The sequence below is a fragment of the Triticum aestivum genome, chromosome 7D (genome assembly GCF_018294505.1).
Source record: "Triticum aestivum cultivar Chinese Spring chromosome 7D, IWGSC CS RefSeq v2.1, whole genome shotgun sequence".
Taxonomy (NCBI): Eukaryota; Viridiplantae; Streptophyta; class Magnoliopsida; order Poales; family Poaceae; genus Triticum; species Triticum aestivum.
The window spans coordinates 527208880-527232610 of NC_057814.1; the positions used below are offsets into that span (position 1 = coordinate 527208880).

The 23731-nt window shown below is 43.2% G+C and overlaps 2 protein-coding genes across 3 annotated transcripts; both read left to right on the top strand.

The window, feature by feature from the left end:
- The first annotated feature begins 2899 nt into the window (after nucleotides 1-2899).
- Nucleotides 2900-16225, top strand: LOC123166967 (probable histone acetyltransferase HAC-like 1). 2 transcript variants are annotated; one of them, XM_044584812.1, is made up of 18 exons: nucleotides 2900-3132; nucleotides 3643-3866; nucleotides 4031-4139; nucleotides 5157-5385; nucleotides 5495-5959; nucleotides 7160-7509; nucleotides 7586-8527; nucleotides 9811-10107; nucleotides 10205-10483; nucleotides 12565-12693; nucleotides 12829-13029; nucleotides 13198-13340; nucleotides 13466-13778; nucleotides 13878-14017; nucleotides 14400-14478; nucleotides 14584-14973; nucleotides 15316-15533; nucleotides 15648-16225. In XM_044584812.1, exons 2-18 carry the CDS (start codon nucleotides 3703-3705, stop codon nucleotides 15754-15756), a joined length of 4557 nt encoding a protein of 1518 aa, XP_044440747.1. In that variant the 5' UTR covers nucleotides 2900-3132; nucleotides 3643-3702; the 3' UTR covers nucleotides 15757-16225. The 2 variants fall into 2 exon arrangements, with proteins under 2 accessions (XP_044440747.1, XP_044440748.1); XM_044584813.1 differs by having other exon boundaries at nucleotides 3660-3866.
- Nucleotides 16226-16799: 574 nt separating this feature from the next.
- Nucleotides 16800-20658, top strand: LOC123166969 (protein HIGH CHLOROPHYLL FLUORESCENCE PHENOTYPE 173, chloroplastic). Its single transcript, XM_044584814.1, has 13 exons — nucleotides 16800-17607; nucleotides 17763-17975; nucleotides 18207-18417; nucleotides 18529-18604; nucleotides 18708-18843; nucleotides 18949-19053; nucleotides 19152-19229; nucleotides 19538-19627; nucleotides 19713-19778; nucleotides 19952-20008; nucleotides 20077-20154; nucleotides 20243-20290; nucleotides 20407-20658. Exons 1-13 carry the CDS (start codon nucleotides 16921-16923, stop codon nucleotides 20476-20478), a joined length of 1917 nt encoding a protein of 638 aa, XP_044440749.1. The 5' UTR covers nucleotides 16800-16920; the 3' UTR covers nucleotides 20479-20658.
- Nucleotides 20659-23731: the final 3073 nt, after the last annotated feature.

Genomic DNA, 23731 nt, shown 5'->3' on the forward strand with positions numbered 1-23731 from the left:
CCAAGTTGACATTGACTACTGTTGGGTCCGCCTCCACTATCTCCATGATGACGACATCGGACACGTGCTCTGTCTCCAACTGATCCTCCGCTTGACAATGATCCTCCAGGATCTGGAGGTTATAGTGCTACTCCTCCAACAACTTCCGAAATGCGGACGCTGGATGCTCCTCGATCGGTTAGGTCATCGGTTTGGTTTTCAAACTGTGCATCATGTAGTGGATGCTTATGGGGTTGCGATGACCCTGGGCTTTTAATGCTCATGAAATGACCGTGTCCGGCCCGCCACACCCCCAAGAAAGATAACTTGCAGCGCCATCTTATTCTTGGTGTGCCATAATTTGCCCATAAGGCCTACCAAGGAAACCCTAATTTCTGAGAATATTTAAACCGTCCATCAATGTTTTCCCTTTCCCTATTTCCTCTCTCCTCTCTTCCACACAACCACAATGGCGGCGGAACAACTCCTTCTCCTCATTCGTTTTTGCTTCCCCATGCTCTCGCCTTTGCTCTCCTATCGCTACCGTCGCCGGAGGAATACGCCGTACATCTAAACCATCGCCCATGGCCAAGACATTGTGTTTTGCCAACACCGAGTGCTTAGGCATACTTAAGAGTATGCCTGTTAGCATGTTCTCTTGCCCTTGGGAGCAGGTAACAAAGCTATGATGAGCCATTGAGTATTTTTCATGTTTTTCATGTTAATTTTTTCCAATCTATTGCAAATCTATAAACTTTTTTTACGGGGACCTACAAGCTATCTTTAATCCATGTACATCCGCCCGCCCGTCTATATGAAATAGTTCTTCTTAGCATCGACAAAACTATGGGAATGGTGAAAATTGAATTTTTCTTTCCTCTCTCCCAAGGTGAGTTGGGAAAGCCTTCTTCCACTCGATCTCCGCCGGTGAGCCCGTGGATTCGCCTCCCCTCCGCCTGTCGCTCCGGCGGCCGGTGGTGGGGAGGATAATCCTGGTGTCTCAACTCCCGCTAGTAGATAGGTAGGGTTTTAGTCCTCGCTGGGGCGGCGTTTGGACGGATGGCGGCGCTCCTTCTTCGAGCTAGTCTCCCGAGCTCCGATCCTCCTCAAGTTCGTCCATTGGGATAGATTAGATGGAGCTCCGGCGTAGATTCCTGTAGCTCCTTGGGGCAGCGAGGTTAGGGTTTCTCGTCCTGCATATGCAATGGCGATATTTGATGTCAGGCTCTTCAGATCGATTCAAGGATTCAATGGTGATGACAGCGGCTCCAGGGCACTAGTCCTTAGGGGCACATGCACGAAGACTTCTCGGCTATCATCGACAAGGTCAGGCTGGCTCCTACATGGGAGCGGCGACATCGGCGCGTCGGCGACTCGTTCTGGTGACGACAATGGTCGTTCGGTGGTCCATGGACATGTTTGAGGTGCTTTATACTTCTGACTAATCTTTATAACAAATCTGATCTTTTTCGCAAAAAAGAGACAAAACTATGGGAATGAGAAGGTCGGGCCACCCTCTATTCCCACATACAAAACAAACTATGATGTTTGCTCTCAATACATAGTAGTATTTACGTTCTAATAAGCAACCCCCTTCTCGAGTGATGTTTTCTCCACAACAAGACTCTACCACCCCTTCTTCTCAAAGTAATAACTTGTCAGCCACAACTTGCGAGAGTAATGAGCAAGTAATAACTTATCCGCCATGGCTTCTCGGAGCAACAAGCTGGGCTTATTTGGTTCAAAGGATAAGAATAGGAAAGTCATACAAAATGAGATAATACATAACTCAATTCCTATAGAAAAAAGAGATGTCACGTCGTCCATAAGATACGATTTTTTTCATCAAGTCTGTGGTGCTATTTTTTGTCATATGAATTGTGAGATAGGAACCAATCCTACATAGAAACAGGAACCCATTCTTGCTAACCAAAGGCTATAAAGAACAAAAATCTACAAGGACCCTATCATATGAAATGCCTACAACATTCATATGCACGTAAGAAGGCCTAAGCAACAACCAGAAAACAAAGATTTCACATCACAAAAGAAAAAAGAAGAAGAAGATCCATGATGAGTATGCTTGTTAGCATCTTATTTACCCTTGGGAGAAGGTAACAAAGCTATGACGAGCAATTTGTGTATTTCCCATGTTCTCTTTCATATTTGTCTCGTTTATTTCTTTAAGTCATTGCAAAACATTTTTTTATGGGACCGACAAGATATCCTTAGTCCATAAGTAAACATATGTAGTCCGCCTATATGAGATAATTCTTCTCAACATGGGCAAAGCAAGGGAAATGAGCATGGCCAACTCACCCCTATTCCCACATACAAACAAAACAATAATGTTGGCTCTAGGTAGCGGTATTTACGCTCTAATGAGCAACCTCCTCGACAATGCCATTTGCTCTACAATCCGGCTGTGCCATCGTTTCTTCTCAAAGCGACACACCAAGTGACAGCTAGAAAGAAAAAACTAAGCAATAACTTGTCCGCCACCGCTTTCGAGAGTAACAAGCTAAGTAATAACTTATCCGCCACGGCTTCTCAATCAACAAGCAAAGTAACAACTAGAAAACAAAGAATCCGCAAAAGAAAAAGAAAAAACGAGCAACAACTTGTCAGCAACAACAATAAGAGAGGTCAAATCTTCGACAACTACAAGCGATAATGCTGATATGAAATATTACCATAACAAGAAAAAGTTGTCCAAACAGCAGATGAACGAGGAAAGAAACAAGCCAGCAGGAAGCCTGCCACTCCATTTGGGAGGAAACATGAGAGAGAACTTTGGGGAGGAGATGTTCATCCGTTGGGGACTCGGTGGCCCCACGGTTCCGAATTTGGGAGGAAACGGGAGATACTACATAGATTTCCCTTTGGCCCACCTACAAAGCGCGGCTCCAGTCCTCCTCTTCCCGTTCCCGTTCGCCTCACGCGTTCCCGTTTTCCGTCCCCGACTCAGAGCCCCCCTCCCGTTCGCCCCTCGTCTCAAGTTCTCGCGCTCCCTCGCCCGCACGGGCCCCGAACCCCTCCCGCCGCCCGCCCAAAGCCCCGGCCGCCGCCCGCCCCCTCGCCCCCGCTCGACCGCGCCGGCGCGGAAGCGGGGATCCCATTCGGGCCCCGGCTCGAATTCGTCTTCCTTCGACGGTAAGCAAGCCCTAGCTCCTCCGTCGATTTTCGCCGTTCCGACAGGGAATGAGCTCTGCTCCGCGCGGATCCTGCTCCCCGATCGGCGGAGCCGAGGTTTTCTCGATCGAATCCTTCCGCCGCGTAGCTCGATTAGTTGGTCGCTGGTTCGCGTGCTGCGTGGTGGCTCGATTCGGCCCCTCTCATTTCGCTTCCCCCGGGCGATCGCGGGCGGGATCCATCTGGCTCGGTTGACCCCGCGTGGCATCGTTCGCATTGCGGCGTCGTGTCTGGTGCTACGGGCCTATGGGCCTGCGCTGCTTATGCCAGTTTAATTCTCCCTGAGTCTTGCCCTTTGCCGCCGGCAGAGGCAGAGGCCGTGGTGTTGCCGCGAATCAAATGGGCTGGGTCTTGCTTTGGAAATTGGACGGAGCTTGCTCTCCTTACTTATATGCTTCTATATACTAATGTTGTGCATTGTGCTGTTGATGAAGTTTGTTAACTCGGTGTTGTTTTGGCTGCTGTGTCCAGCGGCATCTGTTCATCAGTGGTTGATGAAGGCGGCACATTGACCCCCATTTGGTGGACGAGATGAATTTGGGGCAGGTGTCAAACCTGTCCGGGAAGACCACGCAGATGAATCCAGGCAGCAGTCACGGGATGCCGCAGCAACAGCAGCAGCGGCAGGTTGCTTTGGGGCACCCCGGTGTGGATCCTGAGTTTGTAAACTTGCGCAAAAATATGCTTCAGAGGATGTAAGCTTTTACTTATTGCCTAGATCCACTTCTTGATTGGTTCTGGTGCTATAACTCATGCTTAGTCGTTGATAGTCGAACCAAAGAACTTCTTTGCAGAGGATTTGCATTTAAACCACAAGCTTGAATTATGATGTTAACTAACACTAATTTAACATTGCCAGATTAGATCTTATTATTGCAAAGAGGAGTGGATCTCCTGGAATGATGCCAAACATGACGAACCTTGCAAAGCGGCTTGAAGTGGCTCTGTTCATGGCGCATCCGACCAAGGTAATCCAAATCATTCATTTTTTTCAAGGCACACACACACAGGAAACAAACATTGCAGGGCTGAGAAAGAACGAATGGTACTTTATTTCTGTGGACAGTCAAAATGTGTGGCATGCTTGCCATTCAATTGGCTGTGGTCACTCTAGAGCAGTCTACCATTCACTAGCGTTGTGGTTATTTGTATTTTCCGCACAGTACAGAATAGCCAGGACTATCCCAAAAGCTAATGTTCCCATGCTATCTACAGCCCACACCTTTGTTCACTAAATACTAGTCCCTATGTAAGTCAACAAAAGACCCAGGAAGCTTTCGATCTGCTGGTGCCAGAGGTGCACCCTCATGCTTCTCTTTGCTCAATCGCAATACACTTGAGCTTCTCTCAGCCATCAGGCTCATCATACACGGATCTCCCATCAATCACTACTTTACGGGTATAATTCAATACGAAGTAATGAAAGCAATAAAGAAATCTTGTGCCACTCGGCTAGAGAAGTGGACTTGAGATGTGGCACAGGTGTCCAACATGCCACGGCATTGTGATTTATGCAACTTGCCAATTCAGTTGAAAGATGGGGGATTTCAGCGCCCCACCAGAAATCTTGTGAATGCAGAAAAAACATTGTCCAGTTAAACGTTGTTGGTCACTATGAAACAACGTTGTCCTGCTTATTTTTTCCTTTAAATATGAACATTTTCCACTGCGAAGAGCTGTCCTCGAGGACATGCCACTGCATCACCAATAGTTGGACCTATGATCCACATATTGGTGAGGAGGAATAAAGACTGAGAAATCCCCCCCCCCCCCCCTCCACACACCAATTCTTGCCCAAATTCGTAATTTGTTTTCTCGCATGTGTTAAGAAAAGGCAATTTAGTACTTCCACTTTCATTGCCTTTATTAACAATTCTTGTTTTGCTGTGTCAATGTTTTCATTGTTGGTCATTTCTCTACCCCACCCCTCTCTCTCAATCTCTTTCCCTCTCTTCTTTCATTAATATTTTATTTTTTGTGAGCAGGCTGATTACTATAAGATGTTTAAGGGACCAATTAAAGAACATTTGGCGCATGCGTTTCGGACCATTTCGGCCCAAGGTCAGCAACGTCAGCAAATGTTGGGCCAGGTAGCACCTTCCTCCAACCATGTCACAATGATTCCAACACCTGGTATGTCTCAGTGTGCAAATGGGAATTCTGTAATGCCCTATGTGATGGACACCACAACCACAACTGGTAACTCAAGTGCAGGTATGGATAACTTTTGTTGGCTTATGTTTAAAGAGATATCATATGCTCCTTCTTTCTCTCACATGTAGTTCATATGCTGCTACTGATTACTTACTATCTCTGGTCTTAGGTTCCATGTATAATGGGTATCAGAACCCATCCACCAATACCCCACTAAATTCTACGACTAATAGCCTCTCAATGGCGACGACTTCAGAGAGCATGCAACAACACGTAAATCATATGATCCCTACTCCAGGATTTAGCAACCAACAGACTTTGCTTGCTAATTCTGAGTACTCAAGTCAAGTTGGATGCTTTAATGTGGAATCGAATGTTGTGCCGCAAATGCAGCAGCAACAGAAGCCATTTGATAACAATCAAGGTTTCTATCCTGTTCACCACCTTCAGGGCCATGCTGGTTCTGGAGTATATCCAAGCACGCTGAATGGTGGAATGGACACACAGAGGCCGAGGATGCAGCTAATAGACAGAAATATGTCATCAGAAGCGTTTGCTAACCTATCTTATGGCAGTTCGTGCAATAGTCTGTCTCAACAACAGTTTAATGCTCACGCTCCACAGAGAACACCAAGTATGACTGTTGTCTTTCTTATAGAACTCCCTCCTCTATATCATTTTGTTTGACAATTTATGCCTCTATACAGAGGGAGACTAATTTGTAGTGACCACACTGAAACTTCATTCATTAAGATTCTGCTAAAGGCATATATTGCACTGGAATCTGATTTCCATCTCAATAATGCATTTTCAGAGAAGAAAGAACAAAATTATTTGAAACTTTCTTCATTTAGTATGAAACAAAAGTAAATGTAAGATTACTTTTGTTCAGTTTTGTATAAACACATGCAAGATGTTATACAAGAATGATATTCCTTCCTTATCAAGATAATTTTGGTGGCATTAAATCTAAGTATGCAAGTGCAGCTGTGTTATAGCATACCTTTTTCTTACATGGTACCGTAGGACATGCTGTTCAGGTGTCATCAAGTCAGTGTAGTCAGTATTGGCAAGGTCTTATTTGGTCAATCAAGATATCTAGTTTCTAAGAAAATGGCTTCCTAGGATAAATAATATTTATCTCAAATATCATTTAATTTTTGAAAGATAATTTTAGCTTTCTATCAGTCCATCCTCTGTGCAAGGGTAAGCATTCTAGCATGCAAAGTAATAATGAGTGAACAATCTTTTCTTAAGTTGATTCCGTCCTCCCTTTGCTCTGCAGAGATTTATCTCCCCCAAAGTCTCTTCTTCTACCAATGATTTAGCTATCATAGTTAAATAATACATGTGAGAATATATGTAGTTCTTTTTAGCAAAATTCCTATATATATTGTCACACTAGAAATCTACAATACATTCAATTACACGTCCTTGTATACTACTCCTTTTGTCCCATAATATAATATATTATTACAACCGGTATACTCACATATTGCTTGTAATAACATCTTATATTGTTGGACGTAGGAAGTAGAAAGCAACGAATCGTTATGATCTTACTATGATATGCTGCTACTCATAATACTTGATTGTAAATTTAGCCTTATGTATTCCTATTATGTGTAACATATAAGAGACATTTAACTTCTACCGAGTATCAGCTTAAATATTTTCTGCACTAGGCTTGTGGCTCATCTTTGGAGGCACTAGTGCTTATTTTAACTATCATAGTTAGATCATTACTATCATTAGTTGGTTTTGCTTGTATTGGTTTTGATTTGTTTGGTTAGCAAAGTACTGCAATACATTAAACTTGTGTTTCTTTTTGCAGCATCAGTTGATCCGGCTGTTTCTAGAGGTCTCTATGACACTAATTCGTCCATCTTGACAGCTAGAAGTAATCAAGGTATTAGTGATGCGAATATTATGTCCAATTCAAGAATGAATTCTCAGTTTCTTGCAAGTGAGTCAACCACAAAATCAGTTCAACAACCACCCCGATATCACAATAACGCTGACTGCTTGAATCCACAAGACATGGTGAGCCTTAGTACATCACAATTATCGCATGAACAACCACTCCGCCAACCACATCAGTTGCAGCCTAATCATCCTGACTCCCAATTAGTGCAAAATCATTATGTTTTCAGTCCTCGGCAGCAAAATTCACAACAAAATCAGGTTAGTTGGAGGGACAACTCAGCATGTTTCATTCTCCGAAATCCATTTGGCTAATATTTTATTTATTAAAAAGCAGGGTCAAGATTTTTTTGGTCAAGAGAACAGGGCACAAGATAAAGGACACCAGCTTGGTGGTACTGTGACTTCATTTGATTCTAAATTGTTGAAGCCCTCAGTAATACAAAATGAACAGGACTCGAAAAGCATGAAAAATCACCTTAATCAACTGCGATGGTTGCTAATGTTGAAGCATGCAGAAGGTTGTCAAGCTCCTAAAGGAAGTTGTAAATCTCAATACTGTGTTCCTGTACAGGAGATTGTGAAGCATTTTAGGAATTGTCAAACGAAAATCTGTTCATATCGGTATTGCAGTTCGTCAAAGATCCTGTCTTCTCACTATAAGAATTGCATTGAGAAGGACTGTTCTCTTTGCAGCAAGGTGAAGGAAAGATTGCGCCGCTCTTCCGAACAGGCACACAAGCACAATCGTGACGAGACAATAGTAATTACTAAGCAGAATATGGTTCAGAAAATCACCAATGGAGCATTTGATGAAAAAATGGACATTGACTTGGTGGTAGTTGAAACCATTGATGAGCAACAGTCGATACCAAAGCGTGCAAAATTGCGGCATATATCTCCCAGTGCATCAAAGAATGGAATTCTTCATGTCCCTGTTCCTGGTACAAGCCCACTAGTTTTGCACAAGCCAAAAAACAAGACAGTGCCAAAACAGGAGGTCAGTGCTAGGGTTGATGAAAAAATAGGCGTTATGCGAACTAATGTGATTCTTGGTGCTTTGAATGTGATAGACTCTAATGTCAAGCAAGAAAAGTTATTGCTCGACAACGATATGAAGGAGAATGTTATTGATCTTAAAAACATAACAAATGGTCGTAAAGATGTCATGGTGTCCAAATCGGGGAAGCCAAAGATAAAAGGTGTTTCACTCATGGAGTTGTTCACTCCAGAACAAATTAAAGACCACACTGATAGTCTAAAGCATTGGGTTGGTCAGGTATGTTTCTTCACCTTGAAAGGATCTCTAATATGCTTGCATAGCTTTTTGCACAGTTTCTATGTACATTTAGGTGGATTTAAGGGGGTGGCAAATAAGTTAAGGAAACCCAAATGCTGCCTTGTTGGTTAAATTGCACATCTAGCAAATAATTCTATATATGGGGTGGGGTGGAATGTGGATGGTTGGTTGTAGATCTAAAGGCTAAGAAATGTGGACGAGACTTAAGAAATTATTGCCAGTCAACTTAATTTTTTTTCTAGAACAGGCTCGGAAGTGCTCAAACGTGCACTTTGGTAGATGTCATTTGTATTCGAAAAACACCCAGAGAGTGGTAGAACTTACTGACTACCAGAATGGCCATGGCCAAATGATAGAAACAAAGCTAAAAGCAGCAGAAACACCCACTGCAGGACCCAACACCAGAAACAAACAAATTATCATCGGGAAAATTAGGAACAAATGATCCCCTTTTCTATTGATCTTTTATAGTTTCGTATTATTGCCAGATCCATGTATTAGATACCGGAGTTTAAGAAGAACTTGTTTCAGAAAATTGACCCAGTCATAAATGCTATATATTTTGGATCAGACAGTTTATCAAATATTTAATGCATAAAACCAATATATGAATATGAAAACAGTAACTTGTTGATTTTGAGTGGGATTTCCTGCTGCACAGAGGTTTTTTTGGGTACATGATGCATAAATATTTTGGGAAGGATGCTGTACTTGTAATAGCACAAATGAAACTTTTTAGATGCACTATATGTGAACTATTGAAAACAGTGGAAAGACAAGGTACCTAATGTCCACCACATCTATGGAAGATGATCTCTATTTGTCAACACTAAAGATTGTAGTAATGCACATGCATTTACTGTTGACAAATCACAAATTCACAAAATTTGCTTGCAATTTGTAAACACGATCTGGTTCATATTTCAATCCACTAAATCATATATGAATCGATAGTTTCAGTGGTTTTAATAATCATGGAATTAGGTTGTAACTTGATCATGAGCGAATTTGTTGATGTTTTTTGGTTACTGCAGTAACCAGCTAATTTCTGTTTCTTTCTTTTTGCCTTGACTAATGTTCAATCACTATCGGTATTTTAACTCCTGACATTTCATATCCTTTTCCTTTTTAAAATAAGTAGATTGATTAGAACCACGTTCATCGGTATTACCATTGTTCAGAGTGTAATAAGCATATTAAACAATTATATGCTTGTTGCATTACAAAGTATAAACTATTTATTCTGTTCCATCATTTGGCAGAGCAAAGCTAAAGCTGGAAAGCATCAAGTGATTGAACACTCTGAAAATGATAACATATGCCAGCTTTGCAAAGTAGAGAAGCTATATTTTGAGCCTCCACCAATTTATTGTTCTCCTTGTGGTGCTCGGATAAAACGAAATGCATCATACTATACTGCTGCTGCTACTGAGACTTGCCACAATTTCTGTATCCTGTGTTACAATGAGGCTCGCAGTTCCACAATTCAGGTGGAAGGTAATCAATTTCCTAAGGCTAAACTTCATAAAATGAAAAACGATGATGAAACAGAAGAAGGGGTAAGCATTTAAATTGCATTAAATTCCCTTCTGGTAAGCTTGAATCCTCTAAACTCTTTTTTGCATGCTAATTTGTTCTAATTGATTGGCTCTACAGTGGGTTATGTGTGACAAATGTGAACGCTGGCAGCATCAGATTTGTGCCCTTTTTAATTTCAAAAGGGATGATTCTAAAGAAGCAGAATATACTTGTCCTAAATGCTATGTTCAGGAGATAGAACATGGTTTACGTATACCTTTGCCACAAAGTGCTGTTCTTGGGGCTAAAGATCTGCCAAGGACTGTGCTTAGCGATCATATAGAAGAACGACTCTTTAAACGGCTCAGAGAAGAGAGACATGAACGGGCCATTCGTGATGGGAAAAACTTTGATGAGGTTAGTGCTGCCTGTTCAATTTACAGAATCTTACGTTTATGGATCCTATGTTTCCTTTTTCTTGGTTATTATGTCTTGGTTCCTGTTTCCTGAATATGAAATCCGGTGGCTTGTGTACTTAGAAACAGAGCTGTGCAACTCCTGCATATTTTTATTCTGTTTTTAAGAATTTGACTGTATTTAAATGTTTGTTTTGCTAGATCCTTATTTCATGCATGTGCACTTTTTTTTTCCCGAATCAGGAGCTTTTCATTACTGAATAAGTGCAGAGTTATAGTCATGCTGATGGCTGAAAAGTAAGCTAGGATTCATATTTATCCAAACACACCTTTGCCGCTCAGCCGAAGCATTTTTTGCACACAGGTGGGCAGCAACATTAACTGGTCTGTGCGCAAACTTAACTTTGAAAACTAAAATAAACTCTAGTTAGCTCCTTCACTTAATGATGGGGGCAATCTCTGATCTGTCTTCAGCATCACTGGACCAAAATTTGACAAGAACTTGAGAGTCGCTCTCGACGATGACCTTCTGTTTCCTCATCTCAACAGCCATCCAAACACCAACTCTTAGAGCAAATGCCTCCATAGAAAGAGCGCTGGCAACCGCATGGTACCACTTAGCTCTTGCCTGTAGCAATCTACCATCAGCATCATGAATAAGGCAGCCAGTCGACCCTTGCATGGAATTGATTTGAAACCCACCGTCCACATTGATCTTGATTCCTTGTTTTGTACTGCTGCAAGTGCACCTTTTGAAACCTAGCCAGCCGCGCATGCACTTTCTTAGCACTGCTGCTATGCCATTATCTACTGCAAGTGCGTCTTTTGAGGTATTGGTTGCTATTGTGTCAAGAGTTAATGCACCACATTGATGTTTTTAGCGAGTTTCTCAACTTGAGCACAGCTCATCATGCATTTTTCGCCACTCGTGCCTCTCAGCATTCCCTGTATAATCTCATTATGCATATTCTATCTATACGCAATGACGACATAGTTCACAGATATGGTCCTGCCTGTCTTTATTATGTACTCACTCCTCATACTACTAAGTTTGCTTCATGAATTTGATTTTTGACACATTTTAAATCACAAACATCTGACATTTTTACGCTGTTGCTTAGCTCTATCTTTAGTTATTTACCATGTTAGAATTGGACAATAGGCAATCTGCATCATACTGATTGAAGTATAGTTGATTTATCATATATAATGAAGCAATACAAAACATTAGAAAAATTGAATATGCATCACTTTAGAACTTCAATTTTGAGTGCATAATGATCTTATTGCATGCTTTTAAAAAAGCTGTAGCATCGGAGTGAAGCAAATATTTGATTCTCCGCAATCATGCTTGAGTTGTGTGCATTTGTGCACACTTGTTCATTTAGCTGATCTGGGATTCTGTAAGGAAGATCATCGCTATTATAGATTTGTAGTTGACTTAACATTGAGATACAATGAGGCAACTGTAGAAAAATCTTATTCCAGGGTGGTAGTTCTTTTGGAAAGCACCTTCATTGCCAAATGCTAGCTATGGTAGTTATCTGTCCTTATGAGGTTAGCATCAATATCCTCATATCCCTATGGCCAAGTTAAGAGACTTGGGCGCATAGCAAGCCTAATCATATTAGCTTGGTTAAAAACCTGTAAAAAAATGCAGCACTGTTTTATTACCACAGTGCAGAACCACATATATAAAGGGGTCCGGAAAGTAAGTTTGCATAGCAAGCAGGCTGAGAGCTTAGCCGACTGGTTTTTATCTTGTGCTGTTACTTAGCTTATGAGTGGAGAGTCCATCGTGACAGTCTCCCTTTCCCTATGTGATGCGTGCTACTGATGCTTGATTGTCTTTTTTAATCTGATGATAAGATGACTGCCCTCATGCCAAAGCAAAACACAGCAGACATGCCCTCGTGATACAATCTTAACTCAGTCTGCTAGGTTATGCATTATCAGCACTGCTTCAAGTATACTTCAAGTATATATGCCACTATTATATTCACCAGTCTATTTTTTCAGCCTCTAATCTCTCTGGGATTTCTTTTTTGCTGGTTTTCTCCTAATTTTTTTCTTAATTATCAGGTTTCTGGAGCCGATGGACTTGTGGTCAGAGTTGTTTCATCAGTGGACAAGAAATTAGAAGTTAAACCACGTTTTTTTGAGATTTTTCAAGAAGACAAGTACCCAGCAGAATTCCCTTACAAATCCAAGGTAAGAAAACAATGCAGTCATTTGAAGTATAAAATCAGTTGATGTTGGTATTTGGCAATTCTGGGTTTTCTTTCTGTCAGTTTTTTTTTTAAAATTCATCCTCTCATCCTCTGTAGTACTGCCAAATATTTGCAGGCTATTGTCTTATTTCAGAAAATAGAAGGTGTCGAAGTGTGCCTCTTTAGCATGTATGTTCAAGAATTTGGTGCAGAATGTGCAGACCCAAACCAACGTCGGGTTTATCTGTCATATCTTGACTCTGTCAAATTCTTTAGACCTGACGTAAAAACAGTGTCTGGGGAGGCCTTGCGGACATATGTCTATCATGAAATTCTGGTAATTCACTATTGTAGTTAGTTTCTTTTTCCTAATTTTTATAGAAAGCTTAGGTATGTCAAGCAGAGTGTGAACGGTTTCCTAAATCCACCATTTACTCAAACTTCAGTTTCGTTATGTTCGAATATTTTTTGCTCTCAGTATAACAGTACTTTTATACTCATACAGATCGGTTATCTTGAGTATTGTAAGCAGCGCGGATTCACTAGCTGTTACATATGGGCTTGCCCACCTTTGAAGGGTGAAGATTACATTCTATATTGCCATCCAGAGATTCAGAAGACACCAAAATCTGATAAGCTGCGCGAATGGTAAGACACTAGATGGGCATTTACGTTATTATATGCTCATAAATATTGTTTTGCATTACAAAATAATGAATACCTTATGTGGCATCTGTGATTCCTGTCCTATATGACTAATAATTCCTTCACAGGTACTTATCTATGCTTCGAAAAGCTGTCAAGGAGCGTATTGTTGTCGAGTTGACAAATCTCTATGATCACTTTTTTATCACTACAAAAGAATGCAAGGCCAAAGTAACTGCAGCTCGCTTGCCATATTTTGATGGAGATTATTGGCCAGGAGCTGCAGAAGATATGATCAACCAGCTTTTCCTAGAAGAAGATGATAGAAAGTTGCAGAAGAAGGGGAAACTAAAGAAGACTATCACAAAAAGAGCTTTGAGAGCTGCTGGCCAGACTGATCTAAGTGGGAATGCTTCAAAGGATGCTATCCTGATGCAAAAGGTATAGTTTTATATAATGCACTATTTTGTGATGCACCAAAAATGTATCAGTTCAGTCGTGTCACATGTTATTCTTAGCCATCTAGTTGATGCTGTGCAGCTTGGAGAAACCATTTACCCAATGAAGGAAGATTTCATCATGGTCCATTTGCAGCATTCTTGCAGTCATTGCTCTACTCTTATGGTAGCTGGAAAACGCTGGGTCTGCCACCAGTGTAAAAGTTTTTATATTTGTGACAGGTAAAGTTACTTTCATTGCATATGTTACTTTCATGTGATGGAGCCAATAAATGGCACATCTGTTTGATATATATGCACATGATTGTTGAGGTCTATATATATGCTGCAACTTGAAAGCACAACCAGTTATGCCACATTTGACAAGTGTGTGTGTGTGTGTGTGTGTGTGTGTGTGTGTGTGTGTGTGTGTATAGGTAGTGGTATCTTTGTAACTATACGTGATCCTCGTGATATGTGACTATGGTTCCCTAATCTCTACACAAATGGTTCCCTAATCTCTACACAACTTCATGAATGGATAAATTGCTCTAAGATCTGCTTGGAGCTAGTCTAATATTGGCTGTTACCCTTGTTTCTGTTACTGATGAGTTTGTTATTGTAGTTGTTATGATTCAGAGCAACGGCTTGAAGCAAAGGAGAGGCACCCGAGTAATAGTAGAGATTTGCATGTGCTGCACCCAGTAAGTTCTAGAAAACTTATTTTTTACTCTAGTTTTTAACTCATCAAATATAAGTGAAGCAACATTGCAAATTGCCACATTTTTTTACGTAATATTCTTTCTTAGGTTGACATTGTTGGGGTGCCTGAAGATACAAAGGACAGAGATGATGTCTTAGAGTGTGAGTTTTTCGATACCAGACAGGCATTCCTGAGCCTTTGTCAAGGAAATCACTATCAATATGACACACTTCGCCGTGCAAAACACTCCTCAATGATGGTGTTATACCACCTTCATAATCCAACTGCACCAGCCTTTGTTACCACATGCAATATCTGCAATAACGATATTGAAGCTGGTCAAGGATGGCGATGTGAAGAATGCCCAGACTTTGATGTGTGCGCAGGATGTTACAATAAAGACGGAGGTGCCAACCATCGTCACAAGTTAACAAATCACCCATGTGTAGACCGTAATGCTCAAAATAAAGAAGCTCGCCAGATGCGTATTCAGCAGGTATTTTATATTCCGTGAAAGTTAAATGCCGAAAAATATATCGCAACACATACATTTTTTGTATGCTGCCTTTTAATTTGGTAACACTCCATACCTTTTTATTGTTTTTGCACTGTTAAGTCTAATGCCAATACTAGTCCACTTATTCCCTTGAAAACCATGTTTGTCCACTTAGTGTGCTGTCAGTTTGCGTATACCATATGTTATCCTTTCTGCCTTAACTGGCAAGTTGTGTATTGCTGGTGCTGTGGTTGTGATTTATGGTTTACTCTATGGACTAGCTTATCTATGAAGGAATCGATCTTAAAACTAATCTACGATGATTCTTCTGTGGCTGTGCAGGCACGGCGAATGCTTGACCTTTTGGTCCATGCGCATAAATGTCGCACCGCTGGTTGCCAGTATCCTGATTGCCGAAGACTTAAGGGACTCTTCGGTCATGCAACGAGGTGCCAGAAACGGGCAGCCGGAGGCTGCTCACTTTGCCAAAGGACGTGGTCTCTGCTTCAGCTCCATGCCCGAACTTGCAAAGAATCAAAGTGTACCATACCGAGATGCAGGTAATTAACACCCCTCCCGCTCGCACCACCCCCTTATATGTACCTACATACGTAGTGTTTGAGCCATTGCCTCTCGGAATAGACGAGTAATATCGGGTTGCTTGAACAACACAGGGATCTCAAAGCCCATCTAAGGTGGACGCAGCAGCAGTCCGAATCCAGGAGGAGGGCCGCCGTGAACGAGATGATGAGGCAGAGAGCCGCAGAAGTTGCCAGGAGTTAGTGAAGTCTCAAGCCGGAAGGACAAGCTCTGTACACACAGGTATACTGTTATAGAAAGAAAGACAGCAAAAAAGTACATATGACGTCTCAAGCCCGAAGGACAAGCTCTGTACGGGCGAACTTGAGCGAAAGATCAGTTATACTGGAGATGGAACATCTCGGTCCCAGAACCCTTGCTGACAATTGTCTCAGCACACCGATCGATGTTCTTGCCGTCGGTGACTTATACTGTAATCGTTGTGCCGGTCTTGTTCTGTAGCCTGCTCATGTACAATAGGATTTTGGATGGCTCCTTATTATACATGTGCAAAATAGGGCATACTTGGCGTCAAAGGGTGCAAAACACCAGTCATAGTTGTTCTTTCTTTGTTGTTGTCTCAGCTCAGAGAGCACCTGTAGAAAACAAGCAGAACAGAACAGAACATGGTTGATATCGGTTATTTCATTTATTATTTATATCAGTTCCAGCCCCTACATTTTGCAATCTGTGTAGGATGGATCTTTATATATATACAAAGAATGCCTGACTGAATTGTGGCATTGCATGCCCCTGGTCTCCCATGCCCCTGGTCTCCGGTTTCTGCCCTGCTTGTGGCGTGGTACTAGTGTACTTTGCATCTCTATTTGTGATGGAGTTTCCCGAGCTCGGTCAGGATTATCCAGATCCCTGGAGGCTTTGGGCGTGTCCACGCCATCCTGTTGGACTTGGATGGCTGACTGATCTGGCCTCATCTGGCCGAGAAATACAGTAGTCCCGCACGGAACGGAAGAGGCGGCATGGGGGCAAGTGAACTCGGCATAGCCACATCGCCGCGGCATGCCACCCGCCACCACGCGGCCACGCCTACCCCCTATCCAGTAGTACGAATTACTAGCAGAGCGTGGGCGCCAGTCACCCACCCGCGACGGCGACACTCGCCGCGCGCCCATGCGCAACCCTGTGCCTCTGCGCCGTGAGCCCCACCGGGAACTCGCCCGCAACCGCAGCCACAAATGGCGCCCGGGGCGGGAGCGCCACTCAGGCGCTGCCTCCCCTGCCCCGCTTTATCTGCCTGCGCGGCCCGGGAGTGGTCGCGGAATATACCGGGTGAATACAAACACCAAACGAGCAGAGCTTCTGCTGCCGCTCCTCGTCCAAGGCTCGAGCTAACCGTCGCCGGCGGCCATGGTCGCTGCCGTGTCGCCTCCGGGCGCGGCGGGGGCGGCGACGATCATCGCCTCGTTCCACGGCACCCACTGCGCGTCCCCGTCCCGCGCCGCCGCGCCCAGGCCGCGCTACCACGGCGGCACGTGCTGCTTCGCCGCCAAGCCCACGCCGGCGGCCGCGGTGGCGTCCGAGCCGGGCCAGGACCAGGACCTGGACGACGAGGGGGGCGTCCTCAGCGCCGCCAACGGCGCGGACGCGACGCCGTCCACGCGGAAGAAGCGCCGGGCCCGGAAGGGCAAGAGGTCGGCGGCCGCGCTGCAGCAGGAGGCGGCGGAGGAGGAGGCCAGGAGGAAGGCCGAGGAGGAGGAGGCGGCGGCCAAGAAGAAGAAGGCGGAGGAGGAGAGCCGGGCGGCCTCGCTGGACCTGGACGAGGTCATGGCCGTGAGCCCCGTGGGGCTGGGCCGGCGCTCGCGGCAGCTGTTCGACGAGGTGTGGCGCAAGTTCTCGCGCCTGGGCCAGATGTCCAGCGCCTCCGCCACCGAGGCGCTCGCCGAGGCGGAGCAGGCCGTGCTCAGCCGCGGCGGGCCCATGTGCGAGTTCACCGTCCCCGGCGCCCAGGACACCACCGTCCTCGTCGTCGGCGCCACCAGCCGCATCGGCCGCATCGTCGTCCGCAAGCTCATGCTCCGAGGCTACAATGTCAAGGTACTCTTCCACTCTCTTTCGTGTTCACCACTAGGATAATCTTACTGATTAGATACAACAAGCAGCAAACTTGCAACAATGCTCATTGAGCTCATAACGTACTGATTTGTGGTAAACTAGGGAAATTCAGACATAAATTTACCATTGTGTAACAGGCTTTAGTTAGAAGGGACGATGCCGAGGTGATCGACATGCTTCCGAGATCGGTGGACATCGCTGTTGGCGATGTTGGTGACCCTTTGGCTGTGCAATCGGCCGTGTCAGGTTGCAGCAAGATTATCTATTGCGCAACCGCGCGCTCAACCATCACCGGGGACCTCAACAGAGTTGATAACCAAGGGGTCAGGAATGTCAGCAAGGCTTTCCAGGTACTCCTTCTAACCTTAATTTTCTAATCTCAGAAACCACTCCATCCATTCTTAAGTAAACGTTGTTTTAGGATAAACGTGGTCATAGTTTGATCGCTAGTACACACAAAACTGTTCACGTTTGTCACATGGAAATGGTATTAGTAATTTTAGCATCAAAACTAGTTTAATATCATTATTTACCTCTTCTAATTTCACTAACTTATAATTAGAAAATGCTTTGTTCTGCAGGATTACTACAATGAGATGGCTCAGCTCAGGGCTGGTAAAAGCAGCAAGAGCAAACTTTTGATAGCAAAATTTAAATCTGCTAAGTCTCTGAAGGGTTGGGAGGTGAACCAGGGATCTTACTTCCCGAATGCCTATGCTTCTGGTTCTAGTTTCGATGAAGGTATCGATGCATCCTTTGAATTTTCAGAAGGTGGCCAGGCCGTTTTTGCAGGTAACACCCTATAATGCGTAGGGCACTTCTTAGCAAATGTACTAATTTATCTAGATATATTGATTTTTCTTCCTAGGTCTTAGTTGTCTGATGAACATCCACTTATGTCAGGATTTGTTTTTACAAGAGGTGGATATGTCGAGATATCAAAGAGGCTATCTCTCCCTTTAGGTTCCACCCTAGACAGGTATTATGATCTCTTGCATTTTGCTTAACAGCTTTGGATTTTGAAAAATCTTGATGCATCACAATGAACTAGGTGTCATGTCGATTCTATCACTCTTGGATAGGTACGATGGCTTGCTTCTTTCAGTGGGAGGAAATGGAAGATCATATGTTGTTATTCTTGAGACTGGTCCATTGGCTGACACCTCCCAGAGTAAGAAGTATTTTGCTCGGATGACTACAAAAGTAGGCTTTTGTAGGGTAAGTAGTGTGCGATAATTTAGCAGTAATAGGTGATTTTACTGCATGTTAGCAAGCGATGAACGTATAATTTGATCTTCATTTTTTTATGTTTGTTTTCTGCAGGTAAGAGTGCCTTTCTCGGCTTTCCGTCCAGTAAAACCAGAAGATCCTCCCCTAGACCCTTTTCTTGTGCATACCTTCACCATTAGGTTTGAACCAAAAAGGCAGGTCAGTACAACATGATGAATTATTTTCCATCATCAGCAAATACTAACTGGCTGTTTATAGCATTAAATTGGCGTCTTAGCTACTAATGCATTGCGCAGAGACCTGGTGATGGAACCCAAGGTGCCACTGACCCCAGAAATTTTGAGCTGATACTGGAGTACATCAAAGCTTTACCCGTAAGTTGTTCCTATATTATTGAACTTCCATACTACGCGCATGTTTTTCCTCCTATGGATGAAAAGTCTCTTCGTGGCCAAAATTCTTGTATATTTGTTTCGCTTTTCTGCCTAATTGAAGTACAAACCCATTTGCAGTTTCACTAAAAAGATGAATATTTGACTGCCACATGGCTTAGCTACTTCCCCTTTTCTTTGTAATTCTTGTTTTACCGAAGTTTTCCTCCCCATGACTTCATGTGTTGTCATAACTGAACCGTCTTCTCTATCAGTTTATTGATAACCATATATCTTCTAATTCGTTACAGACCGGTCAAGAAACAGACTTCATACTGGTCTCATGCACAGGTTCTGGAATTGAACCTAACAGAAGAGAACAAGTTCTCAAAGCAAAGAAGGTTCTAATTTTTGTAAACATTACGTATCTGTGCCTGTCTATTTCAAATGCTCATTAAATCATCAATACCCTCCACATTCTCCTAGGCTGGAGAGGATGCGCTGAGAAGGTCAGGCCTTGGATACACAATTGTACGGCCTGGTCCACTGCAGGTACGGCGTACTAATACAACAGCTGAAATTCCACCCTATTTTCAACAACATAATAAACAGTTTGTTAGATTGTATCATTGCAAGTAGGATTGCCAAAGCAGATGCTAGTTACTTTTGAAGTGTTAGGTGTGTTAAAATGGTCGCATCATTATCATTCGACCTTCTCTTTGCAGGAAGAACCTGGCGGTCAGCGTGCACTGATCTTTGATCAAGGAAACAGAATCTCTCAGGTGAAATATCATGGACCATAATTGCTTTCTTGGGTGCCATAATATTGATTCTTGAAGTTGTAATGTAGGCTATCAGCTGTGCGGATGTAGCAGATATCTGTGTCAAAGCATTGCATGATTCCACGGCGAGAAACAAAAGTTTTGATGTAAGACTTGTTCGTCCATATATTCTTGTATATGTTGATGCTTTTCACTGTTTTGATCTAAATTAACTGTTTACCATGAACCACTTAGGTATGCTATGAGTATGTTTCTGAGCAAGGGAATGAACTGTATGAACTTGTAAGTCATAGTTGAAGCTGCAATCGAATGGATGGTTCTCCTTGTTCCAGTCAAAAGTTACCTTCTTTCTGATCTTCATGTGTGTGTGTAAAACTGATTTTTGTTTTCTTTTGCAGGTGGCTCATTTGCCAGATAAGGCTAACAACTATCTTACACCGGCACTATCGGTTCTAGAGAAAAACACCTAATTCAGATTTGTGTCATATACGGGTCGTAATGTGTATACTCTTCCTCTTGTAAGGTTACATGTTTTCCTCATAGAAGCCTTGTGGAATTCACACGACAAGCCCTTTTTTCTTGTAAAGATCATCGATGGGATCACTTCACAGAACAAATTCGGCCACTGTAATGGTATATTCTCTTGTTTCTACTCTTTCTCCTCTGAGAATGTAAGCTTGCAGAGCTTCAGCAAAACGAAGAAGACACGAGACTCAAGTAGAAATGAAAGAATAGCCTTTGAAGCTCAGAAATAAGTGTTTGATGATGTGATTTGTGAAAGATCGGCTTGATTTATTGGGAAAAAAATGTTGAGCTATTTTTATCATTCACTTAGTAAAATCTTACCAATTACCATGGCATAAGTGTGTTGACACACGGACACGTCACGTGTATCCTCAACGCCGGGGGTGATGCACCGCAGCTCACGTCGAAGGAGACCCGACCGACAGCGCGATACGCAGGACAGTCGGCGGACGCTTTTGGAGATCCGAAACCCCGCACACCCGGGAGGGACCCTGTCAGGGAGTGCGGCGGCTATGGGCTGCCCTAGGTCGATTCGCTCGCCCCTAGAGCCTCGGGATTCGCAACTCTCAAACTTGAGGAACAGCGAAGAACGAAAGAGAAAAATGGTGGAGAGATAAAACGTAGATTGAAAAGTAGTATATTGATTTGTTCGACCATGTGTGTTCAATCGGCCGTCACCTCCAACATATATAAGAGGCGGTTGGACTTCCCGTACAAGTAAAGAATTCATCTAGGCTTTTCTTACAAAAACTACATCAATTCACGTCCTAGAGTCCCAGTTCTAGTCCAACTCGGATTCATCCTAAATCTGGCCCAAACTTCTGTCTTGCTCCTTGCACGGGCCGTCGAATTTGCATAGGACCTCCGATCAAGACGGCCCAAATATCAAATTTGCGCACCTCGACGAGACGAACAACTCTCGTGTTGATCACTTCTCCAAACAAGGCCATCTTGAATACTTTACGAGGCCATCTTTACCTTCCAGTCGGACTCGGTCTTGTCCGAGTCTCGTAGTGAATTTGCAGGCCGTATACTATCTCAGATGATGACACCCCAAAACCAAAGTTTACCGTTTTGACGATACGCACAACTTCCTTGTTGAACACCTTTTCATCCGAGGTCATCTAGATAATCTTTCGGGCACATCTTCAGCTTCTGGTCGGAGCACGCGGATCTCTCCACTCGGATATTAGAGTCTTTCACTCGGATCGCCCGACTGGACTTTTTCACTCGGATGTTAGAGTCTTTCACTCGAATTTCGACTGGACTTCTTCACTCGGATGGCAACTTTCACTAGGATGGCAAAATTTTCACTTGGAAGACGATCTTTCACTCGGATTACTATATTTTCACTCGGATGGCAATCTCTTACTCGATCGGCAAGCTTTTATTCTGATGATAAGATTTTCACTCGGATGACTATATTTCCACTTGGATGGCAATCTCTTACTCGATCGGCAAGCTTTCATTCCGATGATAAGATTTTCACTCGGATGACTATATTTTCACTCAGATGACTATATTTCCACTCGGATGGCAATCTCTTACTCGATCGGCAAGTTTTCACTCGGATGGTAAGCTTTTCACTCGGATGGTAAGCTTTTTATTCGGATTTCCCGAGTGAAAACATAGCCTGATCTTGATTTGCCTCTCTAGGCCGCATACGACCTCGGATTGAGACGATTTATATGTGAAAATCGATCGGCTCGACGAGACGAAGCTTTTCTGTGTTGAAGGTTGTTCGATTCAAGGCCTTCTTGAGGGCCGAATTGCTCGCGACAGGGTGTGTGGTACCTCGCGCCATATTTCGGTTTAGGTTCAGTCTGCAGTGTATTGTCTCTAACTTTGACACATGAACTTGGATTGAGATGATTTATATATGAAAATCGATCGCCTCGACGGGACGAAGACAATTCATGTAGAGTGCTCTTTCATCCAAGGTCATCTTGAAGGTGTAACCGGCCTAAAACCACTCGGAACACTAAATTCTGCCACTCAGAGTGCAATTTCGGCCCCTAAGATGAGGCCGGATGACAATAACCTGAGCATCAAAGTTTTTCCACTCGGCAACATGAAACTTCTCATGATGAAGACCCTTTCACTCGAGGCCATCTTATTTTCCTTGTACACCGTGCCAAAATCTGATGTGAACACATGCCCCCTGTTTTTCGGCAAAACTTGCATGCCGAAAAATAATATGCACTGTGTTTGTTCTAAGGACGATGTCAACACTCCATCGGCCATTTATATCTCAAGAAGATAATTATGTATCAGCCATGTTTATGCTAAGGGTGATAATCGTATATCGGCCATTGCGTACTTAGGCTTCTTGCCACACACTCGGGTGGTACTTCTTCAAGTATTTGCCATTAAGAGCTCGAGGTAACAATGCCCCTTGTATGGATTCCACCAAATATGAGTTTCCGGGAAACACTCTTGTGATCCTAAAAGGACCTTCCCAACTCGGAGACCACTTCCCGAATTTTCTATCCCTTGAACCAATCGGCAGAATCACTTTCCAGACGAGATCGCCAACTTGAAAATTCTTCAACTTAACCTTCTTATTGTAAGCTCTTGCCACCCTCAACTTGTCTCTCTATGGCCTTCAAAGCACCCAAACGTTTATCAGCAACCTCATCAATATTGTCCATTATCAAGTTATAAAAGTCTACTGCCAATAAATCATTTTATTTGGCTATTCTCAAAGCATTCAAATTTACTTCCACTGGTAAAACAACCTCTTAACCATATACTAGCTCATATGGAGTCACCTTCATAGCACCATGCCTTGAGATTCTGTGTGTCCATAAAGCTTCAGACAACAACTCATGCCATCTCCTTGGATTATCTTCAATCATCTTCTTGATGAGCTTGATTAAAATTTTATTGCTAGACTCAGCTTGTCCATTAGCTTGGGCATAATACGGAGAAGAATTGAGCAGCTTTATGTTATAAGATTCGGCAAACTCTCTGACTTGGTGTGACATGAAGATGAACCTTGATCCGTAGTTAATATTTGAGGAATGCCGAATCTATGAATAATGTGCTTGGTTATGAACTGAATTACCTCCGTATGTGTCATGTTTTTGAGAGGTACTGCCTCAGACCATTTAATGAAATAATCGGTTGCCACCAACACGAACCGATGCCCCTTTGAGGAAGACGGGTGAATTTCTCCAATAAAGTGTAAACCCCATC